The sequence below is a fragment of the Bos javanicus genome, chromosome 5, assembly GCF_032452875.1.
Source record: "Bos javanicus breed banteng chromosome 5, ARS-OSU_banteng_1.0, whole genome shotgun sequence".
Classification (NCBI taxonomy): domain Eukaryota; kingdom Metazoa; phylum Chordata; class Mammalia; order Artiodactyla; family Bovidae; genus Bos; species Bos javanicus.
The window spans coordinates 83001112-83014536 of NC_083872.1; the positions used below are offsets into that span (position 1 = coordinate 83001112).

Here is a 13425-nt window from a genome sequence, read left to right on the forward strand (position 1 = left end):
TCCCACCTATAAGTGATATCATATTTGTCTTTCTCTGACTTACTTCACTTAGTATAACAAGCTCTAGGTCCAATCATATTGCTGCAAATGGCAATATTTCATTCGTTTTTATGGCTGAATGACTCTACTTTTAATATTTCCTAATACGTTGATTTTTCTTAATGCAAATAATATATTAACATATTCCTGTGGTGAACAGCTACAATAACTTCCCCTTGGTGCTTTTCATAAATTTGACCAATAGACATTTGAGCGCTCTAATATACAAGGAACTATGCTAGCAGCTGGTGGTTGATAATAAGTAGAACACCATTTCTGCTCTTACAGTCTAGCAGTGCGCCAGTTGAGTGAACAACTTATTGCAATACAATATAAGATTATAACAGAAGTGTGACCAAAGTACTGTGGGAATTCTGAGGAGGATAACTCAACCCACTGAAATCTTTTCAAGTTCACTTAGAAATTTTTCCCTCTCCAAGACAGATAAAGATGATAACTTTCTTAGTAATAAGTCTTCACACCTAAAACTAAGCTTACCTTCTGATGACTGAGAGCTGCAAGGAAGCAATGATGTTTCTCCAGCATCAGTATGTCCCCTAGAATTCAGAAACACCATAGGTGATTTTTTTAAGGTGAAGAAAAATGTTAAAGCAACTACTTTAAGCTCTGTGTATCTGAATGGTCAGTTCTTGACCCACTAGTGTTTTATATGCATATTGTTAATGTCACCACCAATGCCGAGGTATTGATGTGTTAAGTACCAGGGCTTTTGCCAGATGCCGTATTACCCTGTAATGTATATGTTCTCACAGATACAAATTCTCACTTCATAGTCTAATGATAAGAAGGCAAGAATTGTTGGGATGAGTAATAGAATTATCAGGATGGGTAATTAGTACTTACTGCAGGTACTAAGAATTGGAGGGGCTATTTTTAAAAAACTAAATATTTTAGATAAGGAAATAGAATTGGATTGATAAAACCTTATAGCAATTTCAAATAGAACATAGAAAAATAATCCTTGGAATGGGGCCATGCTAGCATATTGAGCATATCAAGAAAAGCTGGCTCTTTCTTTAGGCTGACATAGCCATAGACCAGGGCTTGGAAGGCAGTGAATGGTCTGGATTTCTGCTTATCCCTCAGCCAAATATTTTTACACAAGTATATGTGGTCCCAAAGTTTAGAAGACGGACATGAAAAAATGATGTGGAGGCCAAAATGACTTATAGCAATTATGTGCTTGTGTGTTTAGTTGCTCAGTTGTGTCCGACCAGAGTCTTTGCGACCCCATGGACTGTAGCCTGTCAGGCTCCTCTGTCCATGGGGATTCTCTAGACAAGAATACTGGACTGGGTTGCCATGCCCTCCTCGAGGGGATCTTCCTAAGCCAGGGATCGAACCCAGGTCTGCCACATTGCAGGTGGATTCTTTACTGTCTGAGCCACTAGTGAAGCCTTCTTACAATTATAACAGTTTAAAGCCACATCCACAGTGTTTTCTGGAAGGACAAAAGAAGGTCATGAAGGGTAGGAAAAAACTGCCTGAATAAATGCATCTACTGCCACATTTTATATCAAGCCAAAAGGAACTTGTTACAAAAGGGCAAACTTTTAGCTTAATTCTGAGAACTAATGCCAATGAGCAGTGAATGAATTACTCAAAATATATACTCAAGTTACAAAGCCAGGGGATCATATGTGGTTTTTTTTTTAATTGAAGTATAGTTGATTTACAATGATTCATGTGTATAGCAAAGTGATTACACACACATATATATTTTCTTTTTCAGTTTCTTTTCCATTATATCATAGATTATTAAAAGATACTGAATATAGTTCTCCGTGATATAGTAGGTCCTTGTTCATCTATTTTATATATAGTAGTTTGTATCTATTAATCATCAATTCCCAATTTATTCCCCCCCTTTCTTCTTTGGCAACTATAAGTTTGTTTTCTATGTGAGTCTCTTTCTGTTGTGTAAGTTCATTTGTGTCATTCTTTAATTAATTAATTTTTTGGAGGGTAAAAATCTCAACTTTTTATTGAGATATAATTGACATATAACACTAGATCTGATTAGATAGAGTGCCTGATGAACTATGGACTGAGGTTTGTGACATTGTACAGGAGACAGGGATCAAGACCATCCCCATGGAAAAGAAATGCAAAAAAGAAAAATGGCTGTCTGGGGAGGCTTTACAAATAGTCATGAAAAGAAGAGAAGCGAAAAGCAAAGGAGAAAAGGAAAGATATTCCCATTTGAATGCAGAGTTCCAAAGAATAGCGAGGAGAGATAAGAAAGCCTTCCTCAGCCATCAATGCAAAGAAATAGAGGAAAACAATAGAATGGGAAAGGCTAGAGATCTCTTCAAGAAAATTAGAGATACCAAGGGAACATTTCATGCAAAGATGGGCTCCATAAAGGACAGTAATGGTATGGACCTAACAGAAGCAGAAGATATTAAGAAGAGGTGGCAAGAATACACAGAAGAACTGTACAAAAAAGATCTTCATGACCAAGATAATCACAATGGTGTGATCACTCACCTAGAGCCAGACATCCTGGAATGTGAAGTCAAGTGGGCCTTAGAAAGCATCACTACGAACAAAGCTAGTGGAGGTGATGGAATTCCAGTTGAGCTATTTCAAATCCTGAAAGATGATGCTGTGAAAGTGCTGCACTCAATATGTCAGCAAATTTGGAAAACTCAGCAGTGGTCACAGCACTGGAAAAGGTCAGTTTCATCCCAGTCCCAAAGAAAGGCAATGCCAAAGAATGCTCAAACTACCACACAATTGCACTCATCTCACACGCTAGTAAAGTAATGCTCAAAATTCTCCAAGCCAGGCTTCAGTAATACGTGAACCATGAACTTCCTGATGTTCAAGCTGGTTTTAGAAAAGGCAGAGGAACCAGAGATCAAATTCCCAACATCTGCTGCATCATGGAAAAAGCAAGAGAGTTCCAGAAAAACATCTATTTCTGCTTTATGGACTATGCCAAAGCCTTTGACTGTGTGGATCACAATAAACTGTGGAAAATTCTGAAAGAGATGGGAATACCAGACCACCTGACCTGCCTCTTGAGAAACCTATATGCAGGTCAGGAAGCGACAGTTAGAACTGGACATGGAACCACAGACTGGTTCCAAATAGGAAAAGGAGTACATCAAGGCTGTATATTGTCACCCTGCTTATTTAACTTGCAGAGAAACTCTGGGCTGGAAGAAGCACAAACTGGAATCAAGATTGTGGGGAGAAATATCAATAAGCTCAGATATGCAGATGACACCACCCTTATGGCAGAAAGTGAAGAGGAACTAAAATGCCTCTTGATGAAAGTGAAAGAGGAGAGTGAAAAAGTTGGCTTAAAGCTCAACATTCAGAAAACTAAGATCATGGCATCTGGTCCCATCACTTCATAGGAAATATATGGGGAAACAGTGGAAACAGTGTCAGACTTTATTTTTTTGGGCTCCAAAATCACTGCAGATGGTGACTGCAGCCATGAAATTAAAAGACACTTACTCCTTGGAAGGAAAGTTATGACCAACCTAGATAGCATATTCAAAAGCAGAGACATTACTTTGCCAACAAAGGTCCGTCTAGTCAAGGCTATGGTTTTTCCTGTGGTCATGTATGGATGTGAGAGTTGGACTGTGAAGAAGGCTGAGCGCCGAAGAATTGATGCTTTTGAACTGTGGTGTTGGAGAAGACTCTTGAGAGTCCCTTGGACTGCAAGGAGATGCAACCAGTCCATTTTAAAGGAGATCAGTCCTGGGTGTTCTTTGGAAGGGCTGATGCTAGAGCTGAAACTCCAGTACTTTGGCCACCTCATACGAAGAGTTGACTCATTGGAAAAGACCCTGATGCTGGGAGGGATTGGGGGCAGGAGGAGAAGGGGACAACAGAGGATGAGATGGCTGGATGGCATCACCGACTCGATGGATTGTGAGTTTGAGTGAACTCCGGGAGTTGGTGATTAACAGGGAGGCCTGGCGTGCTGCAATTCACGGGGTCGCAAAGAGTCGGACACGACTGAGTGACTGAACTGAACATTGTATTAGTTTCAGGTGTACAAGATAATGATTTAATATTTGCATATATTGAAAAATGTTCACCACAAAAGTCTAATAACACCTGTCATTACACATAGTTATAATTTTTATCCTTGTGATGAGAACTGTTTAAAAAAATTAATTTTGAATTGGAGTATAATTGCTTTACTATGTTTAGTTTCTACTATATTTATAATTTTTTAAGATTCTATTAATATATGTAAGTGATATCATGTATTTGTCTTTCTCTGACTTACTTCTCTTAGTAGGATAATCTCTAGGTCTACTCATGTTGCTGCAAATGGCATTACCTCAAGTTATAAAGACAGAGAATCAAATAGTTTTAATGATTTAGCAAGATGAAAAGAGGGAAACAAAGATACTTATTTGAAATTAATAAAAAGGTCTTAACAATATAAAGTATTACTTACAAAACTACAGTGTTGACAGACACAATATATTCCAGTTCTTTGGTCCAAGGATTTGTGAAACTAAACCACTGGCTTTTTAAAGTTACAAAAGACCCATCTTTCGCTCTGAATTTGTATGAATCTGTAAATATTTTCTCTTTAGTCTGTAGAACTTAATAAGAAAAGATAATAATCAGCATAACAGTTTACCACTGTATAAATCAGTCCTTTAAGGATTAACTCAAGGTTCAGATTTCACAGGAATGAAAAATTAAGAGTTGAAACTATAATTAAAAAAGTACTAAAAGGCAACCCCACTCAAGGCATACCTGCTTTGTGCTTGTCAGTCAAATTACTATGGTCATCCTGATGAAAATATTCATAACAAGAAGTTCCCAAGAGTTCCTGAGGCAGATATCCTAAAATTGCTGTTGCCCTAGTTTTAAAATTAAAAGTAAGGTTCAGAATTTGTGAATGTATCCCCTTCTGGAAGATTGTTTTTCCATACATGATCAGGACAGTAGAGAAGTGGACCAGGAGATGACTAACCCTTAGCTTCACTGGGCTCCCTTTGGCTGCCCTTGACCCAGATTAGAGTTGCAAAGCAGAATGGACAGCCAGGCACCAGGCTGTTCCTGAGGCCACCTATCTAATCCACGGTATGCTGTTCTCACCATGCGCCAATAAAAGTGTGGCCATAGGCCATGCAGTTTCTGCACCACTGGCTAAGAAATATTTCAAGTGTACAATTTGGTTATAGATGTATCCATATCCTTATTTCATTTAAGCTTTATTCCTATTCTAAAGCTTAAAAAAAAAAAAATCCAGCTGTGCTACTAAGCCACATCTTTAGTAGCTTTAAATATCCCATTGAACTCTAATCGGTATGGCAAAAAAATGTTTACCTTTGATCAACATAGACAAATTTTCCGTTAACTGCAAAACGGGTAATAAACTCAGTTGGTTTCACTTTAATCTCGCCACTGTTCTGTGGGACAATATGTGGACGTAGTCTTCCAACGGCAACAAGGCAGGTGAAATTGCTCCTGTCTTTCTTATTGTCCCTTTCTTCTTCCATTCCAGCCATATTGGGAGGCCAGCTTCTCAAGTAACCAGTGCAGTGGACAGTACAGAATTTTCTGGGATCTAATTCAAAGGTTTTTAAAAAAGAGCATTTGTCAACTATATCGCAATAAAACTAAAACAAGATAAAAAATGTAAAAGCATTTCAATCATTATGAATAAATTCATTACACTGACATTTATATTAGTTATAATTCTGCTATGAAATAGCCTTTATGCTAAGTATGAAAAGGGAATAGGTTGGCATTAAAAAGAAAGCATCAATCATGTTTACTTAACAACTTGATTCCTAATGGGTTATTTTTCTCAAGAACTAAATTATATGTCCTACATCAAAAGGATTGTTTTAATCTCAGTTTAAACAGATCCATACCTATTTCATTATTTCCAAGTTAATTTTTTAAATTACAGTAATTTATATGTTAAAAACTGTTAAACTTCATACCCCCTTGCTCTTTGCTACAGAAGTATTATTTTCAGCTTATTTAAATTTTGGTATATTATAATTTATATTCATAAATTTAAAGGACACATGGATATATTCTTAAATTTCTTAAGTTAGCATTTTAATGGCTAATAGATACATATTATAGAAACATTTCAGGGATCATTCAGAGAAATTTATCATAAAATGTATAAAAATAAAACTTGACTAAATTAAAAAAAAATCTTAAGCAATTAAGTCATAAGAAAACACTCACCAAACAGATTCAACCAGGAAAATTAAAAATTGGAAATAATCCATATGTGAAAATATCAGGAAATGCTTAAGAAAACAATAACAGTATAAAAGATAGGCAGTATACAGATTATGCAATCTACAAAAAATTAACTTAAAGGTAAAAAATAGGGGAGGAAAAAAACAGTTGTTTGTGATAAGATTTAGGAAAGACCAGAATAGTCACTGTTGTAAGTTGGCACTTTTTGCTCAGACTGTTATTACAAATCTTTAAAAAAATTTTTTTGATGGAAGGTGATATGGGCTGTCTTATTAAATAGCAACTAATAGTAATAGTGAAGGTGTAAAGAACACTTTAGGTGCCATGCTGTAAGTTCTCGGTATAATTCATTTAATCTTCTTAATTAAAAGATGCTTGCTCCTTCCAAGAAAAGCTATGACAACCTAGACAGCATATTAAAAAGCAGAGACATCACTTTACAAACAAAGGTCCATTTAGCCAAAGCTATGTTTTTTAAGTAGTCATGTATGGATATGAGAGTTGGACCATAAAGAAGGCTGAGCACCAAAGAATTGATGCTTTCAAACTGTGGTGCTGAAGACTCTAGGGAGTCCCTTGGACAGCAAGGAGATCTAACCAGTCAATCCTAAAGGAAATCAACCTTGAATATTCACTGGAAGGACTGATGCTGAAGCTGAAGTTTCAATACTTTGGCTACCTGATGTGAAGAGCCAACTCATTGAAAAAGATGCTGATGCTGGGAAAGATTGAGGGCAGGAAGAGAAGTGGGTGACAGAGAATGAGATGGTTGCCTGGCATCACTGACTCAATGCACATGAGTCTGATCAAACTCTGGGAGATAGTGAAGGACAGGGAAGCCTGGAGTGCCTCAGTCCATAGGCTTGCAAAGAGTTGGACTTGACTGAGTGGCTGAACAACAAAAACAATAGTTCTATGAGAGGTTCTAATACTATCCCACCATCTTAGGAAACTGAGAGTTACTGCCAAGGTTACAGCAGGGAAGGGTGGAGCTTGGGGTTTACATTCAGACAGACTGCCTCCAAAACTCCCTATGAACCACTGTTCTGGTGCTATTTGATGGGCGTGAGTGCTGTCACAGCAGGTATTCAAACAGGAGCCTGGGTGATGGAGAGGGAGGGGTATAAAAAAGTGTTCCAATAGGGAACAGCCAGTGCAAACAGAGTTAAGAGTGAGCAGTCAGAAGTGGCTGGGGCACCTCTGTCATGGGAAGTGTCTGGAGAATAAAGCGGGGAACACACAGTTTAGCTCTTGGAAGCCCTGCACAGTGTTAGTTGCTCAGTCATGTCTGACTTTTTGTGGTTCTGTGGTCTGAAGCCCTCCAGGTTCCTCTGTCCATGGAATTCTCCAGGCAAGAACACTAGAGTGGGTAGCCACCTATTCCCTTCTCCAGGGGTTCTTCCTGACCCAGGGATGGAACCCAGGTCTCCTGCATTGCAGGCAGAGTACTTCCCATCTGAGCCAAAGGACCTTGTATTCAACACTTAACAGACATCAACACTCTCCATGACCCACAGATGCCTTAAATTACAAGTTGTTATCTCTTTCAACCCCAAACCAAGTCTTGATCACTTCTTTCCTATCCTGCTTTATGGCACCATAATTAACCCAGGTAGTTAAATAAAAAATCTGGGCTCCTTCCTTTACCTCACCCAATATCCAAGATACCTTAAAGGAATTAAAAATTAGCATAAATACAAGGTTTTCATTTATACTAACAAAACTAAATCACAGTCAAAAATAAAAAGGCTGGGGTTTCCCCAGCAGTTCACTGGTGAAGACTCTACCTTCCAATGCTGGGAGCACAGGTTTGATCCCTGGTCAGGAAACTAAGATCCCACGTGCCATGCAGTGCAGCCAAGAATTTGAAAAATAAAATAAAAAGTAAAAAGGCTTACGCCTGTGACAACATGGGTGGACCCTGAGTGTATCACGCTGAGTCGGACGGAGAAAGACAAACACCGTATAATTTCACTCATATTTGGTTATGGAAACAAAAGACAAAATAAATGTACAAACCAAATCAACCAAAAACACATAAAGAGAACAGAGCAGTAGTTACCAGAGGGGAAGGGGAGGAGGGGAGGACAAAGTGAGTAAAGGCAAATCAATTGTATGGTGAAGGATGAAACTAAATCTTAGTGGTGAGCACACAGTAATGTACACAGAACTAAAAATACAATGTTGTACACATGAAGCTTACATAATGTTATAAACCAAAGTTACCTCAATACAGAAAAAAAAAAATTTTTTTTAAAGCTTAGGGACTTCCCTGGTGGTCCAGTGGACAAGATTCAGTGCTCCCAATAGGGGAGGCCTGGGTTCAATTCCTGTTCAGGGAACTAGATCCCACATGCTACAAGCAACTAACCCCTGGTGCAGCCAAATAAATAAATAAATATGAAAAAGGAAAAGGCTTATACACTGAGTTAGACATTTCTTATTTCTTGCAAATTTACAAAAGATACTAACTAAAAATATTCTGCGTGCATATGCGCTAAGTCGTGTCTGACTCTTTGTGACCCCATGAACTTGGGCCTGCCAGGCTTGTCTGCCCATGGGATTTTCCAGGCAAGAATACTGGATTGGGTTGCCATTTCCTATTCCAGGCTCAACTGAAAATACAGATTGGAAAGTTTTATATTAATGTATGGAATCTCATCCTATAGAACGTAGCCTTTGACTTCAGTTCTCTAACAATAGGGTTACCAACAATTTCTAACTTACCCTGTTCTTCAGTTCCCACCTTGAACATTCATTCAGTTGGCAGATTTCTAGTTGGGATTGCTAATTCCATCTGCTGATGGAATTTGATCCATTTGATCAATTATCTAAAGTTTTTTAAAAAATCCCATTAAAAAACACTTTTATCCCCCAAATTCTTTAGACTTTTACCTAAATATTGGGATCATGGGCCTCAATCATTACCAAACTAATTATTTACATTAGCTCCACAAGGTAGATTCATATGCAATCTACTCCATGATTAAAAAAAAAAAAATCCAAGCACTGATATAACCCACAGGACAGCTTTTCAAAATCCTTTCAAAAGGACTCAAACTTTATGAATGTTTTCTTCCACAAGTTGCAGGCTGGGTCTCTCAACTTGATATCTTGCTGGCTTAGTTTGAATTCTCACAGAAGCTGATCCTGAGACAAGGATTCAAGTACAAGAAGTATGTTTGGGAGGTGCTCCTAGGGAGCTCTGTCAGGAAGTAAGACAGAGAAGACAAAGAAACTAATAATAGATCCATTTTCCAACATGTTGCCACTATGAGAAAACTGAAGCTTAATCTATTGGGGCATTCTGGGAGAAAGTTCAGTTCAGTCGCTTAGTCGTGTCCGATTCTTTGTGACCCCATGAACCGCAACATGCCAGGCCTCCCTGTCTATCACCAACTCCCAGAGTCCACCCAAACCCATGTCCATTGAGTCGGTGATGCCATCCAACCATCTCATCCTCTGTCATCACCTTCTCCTCCTGCCCTGTATCTTTCCCAGCATCAGGGTCTTTTCAAATAAGTCAGCTCTTCGCATCAGGTGGCCAAAGTACTGGAGTTTCAGCTTCAACATCAGTCCTTCCAATGAACACCCAGGAGTGATCTCCTTTAGGATGGACTGGTTGGATCTCCTTGCAGTCCAAGGGACTCTCAAGAGTCTTCTCCAACACTACAGTTCAAAAGCATCAATTCTTCGGCGCTCAGTTTTCTTCACAGTCCAACTCTCACATCCATACATGACCACTGGAAAAACCATAGCCTTGACTAGACAGATCTTTGTTGGCAAAGTAATGTCTCTGCTTTTTAATATGCTGTCTAGGTTGGTCATAACTTTCCTTCCAAGGAGTAAGCGTCTTTTTATTTCATGGCTGCAATTACTATCTAGGAGAAAAATGGAGAACAAAAACCTCAGAGTTATGTGGCCTGAAGTGCCTCAAGGAATAGGAGAGTAAGGATATTGAGAGTTAACTTAGGCAGGTTGATAAGGAGTCCAAGCCTAAGGGCCCCTTCAAGGAGGAGGTAAACGTACTTTTCTACATTCTTTTGCCTTAGACAAGATATTGTTCATAGGCAGCAATATCTCTTGTTCAAGGACTTTTTTATTTTTTGAGTTTTGGATGTATGTTATGGGAGAAGGTCTGGGTAAAAACTTCCATAGCCTTGAGCTCTGGGTTAGCCTGTTCCTTCTGGCTAATCTCTTGCTGATGTCATTCCAGGATGTATGTTATGGCAAAGGGTCTGGGCAAAATTCTCACAGCCTTGAGGTATTTTTTTATCTATTCTCAGCAGCTACTTGAGAAGTATATAAGGCCCCACTTAAATTAGTGAGGCGGGTACTCTCCTACCCCTTTCTGATGTCTATCAGATGTCACAAGTTTTTTTTTTTTTTTTTTGTCACTTTCACTTTAAATAAAATCTACACAAAGCTCTGAGTGACTGAGACTGTCTTTGGTCCTGAAGTTAAATCTCTTTCAGAGACCATGAATCTGGTGGCACCCTTAACTGTTCATCACTAAGATATCAGTATTTATATATCAGCTGCCCTCAGTCAGTGGAGCGGGGATGCTCCCAGGCAGAGCCCCACCAGGAGTGGAAGCCCTCCTCTTGCTGATACAGGCAGAACTGTCTCTGAGGACCAGAGAAAGAGGTCAAGTAGAGAGTCACGAGTGTTGGACAGTGGAAGCCAAGTGGCATGAGAGGATGTTGTGGGGTTCTGATAACTGCCACACTTGCAGAAGAAGCCAATGGATTACTGATATTCTTACCAAGATAAATTTAAGGAGTATCTAAGCTATTTGGTAACAATCATTCATCCCTAGCAGCCTTTGATTTCACAAGTGGAGGTACATGAGCAATCTTATCCTTGTCTTAAAAGCTTTTTCGAAGTTTGCATGGCATTCATGTTACAATTAGGGTTGAAATAAGGTTTTAAATGCCAATCATGTTTTTTTAAAAGACTTTTTATTATGGAAAATCTCAAATATCCACAAAATCAGAGAGAACAGTCACTCAAAGGACTCATGGCCAATCTTGCCTTTCCATAAACCTTAAATTCATTTTCAATTAGCCTAAAATGGGCTGCTTTCCAGTCTCTCTTTTTTTAAATTTAAATATAATGAAGGCAAAAACTCATCAAAAATATAATGAGACAAAAAATAAGTGATTGCCAGAGGTAGTTTGGGGGAGAAATGAATAGACAGAGCAGAGAGAATTTTTACAGCAGTGAAAATACTCTGTATGGTATTACAAAGATGACCAAGATTGAACCCTAAGGTAAAGTAATGGGCTTCAGGTGACTATGATGTGTAAACGTACTATATATATATGGCATATAAATATATGCCATATATACAACAGCATTCTGGGTGGAAGATTCAGTTGATAATGAAGGAAGCTATACATGTGTGGGGACAGGGATATATGGGAAACCTCTGTACCTCCCTCTCTGTTGTGTTCTAAACCTCAGTTAGTTCAGTGCAGATCAGTCGCTCAGTCATGTCTGACTCTTTGCGACCCCATGAATCGCAGCACACCAGGCCTCCCTGTCCATCACCAACTCCTGGAGTTCACTCAGACTCACGTCCATCGAGTCAGTGATGCCATCCAGCCATCTCATCCTCTGTCGTCCCCTTCTCCTCCTGCCCCCAATCCCTCCCAGCATCAGAGTCTTTTCCAATGAGTCAACTCTTCGCATGAGGTGGCCAAAGTACTGGAGTTTCAGCTTTAGCATCATTCCTTTCAAAGAAATCCCAGGGCTGATCTCCTTCAGAATGGACTGGTTGGATCTCCTTGCAGTCCAAGGGACTCTCAAGAGTCTTCTCCAACACCATAGTTCAAAAGCATCAATTCTTTGGCGCTCAGCCTTCTTCACAGTCCAACTCTCACATCCATACATGACCACAGGAAAAACCATAGCCTTGACTAGATGGAGCTTTGTTGGCAAAGTAATGTCTCTGCTTTTGAACGTGCTATCTAGGTTGGTCATAACTTTCCTTCCAAGGAGTAAGCGTCTTTTAATTTCATGGCTGTAGTTACCATCTGCGGCCCAAAAAAATAAAGTCTGACACTGTTTCCACTGTTTCCCCATCTATTTCCCATGAAGTGATGGGACCAGATGCCATGATCTTCGTTTTCTGAATGTTAAGCTTTAAGCCAACTTTTTCACTCTCCACTTTCACTTTCATCAAGAGGCTTTTTAGTTCCTCTTCACTTTCTGCCATAAGGGTGGTGTCATCTGCATATCTGAGGTTACTGATTGTTGAAAATAAAGCTATGGGCCTTGCTCACTGAAGCTTGGTCTCCCCATGTCATTCTTTCTCTCAACCTCTGGCTGAGTTTCCATCTGGAGCACGAAGGTCCTCTGCGACCACTTATTTGCCTGGGCTTCTAAGACCCACTTGAGAAGGTGCCTAAGGTGGGGCACCTTCTGCTATTCGAGAGGGCGCCTGCGGCCTCCGTGGTCAGAGCTAACCTGGTGTCACAGGTTATATTGACTTTCCGCGTAAACCAAGCTACTCAGCGTCTCTTCTCCACTGAATTTTCCTACTGAGCTATCCTCATTCTATTACTCTTTATATCTTTGATTAATATTTAATTAAAGCCAGTGGAAGAAGGGGACGACAGAGGATGAGATGGCTGGATGGCATCACTGACTCGATGGACGTGAGTCTGGGTGAACTCCGGGAGTTGGTGATGGACAGGGAGGCCTGGCGTGCTGCAATTCATGGGGTCGCAAGGAGTCGGACACAACTGAGCAACTGAACTGAACTGAACTGAAAGCCAGTGTAATTGCCGACGCCGTCTCCCCTTCGAACTCCCTGGATCAGCCAGGGCTGGACCTCGGCAACTGATATTTCTCCCGGCAATCTTGATTCCAGCTTGTTTCTTCCAGCCCAGCGTTTCTCATGATGTACTCTGCATATAAGTTAAATAAGCAGGGTGACAATATACAGCCTTTACGGACTCCTTTTCCTATTTGGAACCAGTCTGTTGTAACCTCAACCTGCTCTAAAAAAGCAATTTTAAACAATAATTAAAAAATTTAACTGTAACTGACGTGTCATGGTAAAAGGGAAGAAGAACACCTTTGCTAACTATAGGCTTTTCTCAATAATAGGGAGTGGTCTTAAAACACAGTGAATTCCATTGGCTA

General features: G+C 39.6%; 1 protein-coding gene across 3 annotated transcripts in view; it reads right to left on the reverse strand.

Annotated features, from left to right (window-relative positions):
• Positions 1–13425, reverse strand: part of BMAL2 (basic helix-loop-helix ARNT like 2) — a 97697-nt gene that overhangs the window by 17383 nt on the left and 66889 nt on the right. For all 3 annotated transcript variants that reach the window (XM_061417563.1, XM_061417561.1, XM_061417562.1), the window contains 4 exons: positions 5377–5617; positions 4801–4907; positions 4493–4643; positions 538–596 (listed from right to left, as the gene is read on the reverse strand). In XM_061417563.1, coding sequence (XP_061273547.1) covers positions 538–596; positions 4493–4643; positions 4801–4907; positions 5377–5617 — 558 coding nt within the window. The remainder of the gene's footprint in view (positions 1–537; positions 597–4492; positions 4644–4800; positions 4908–5376; positions 5618–13425) is intronic.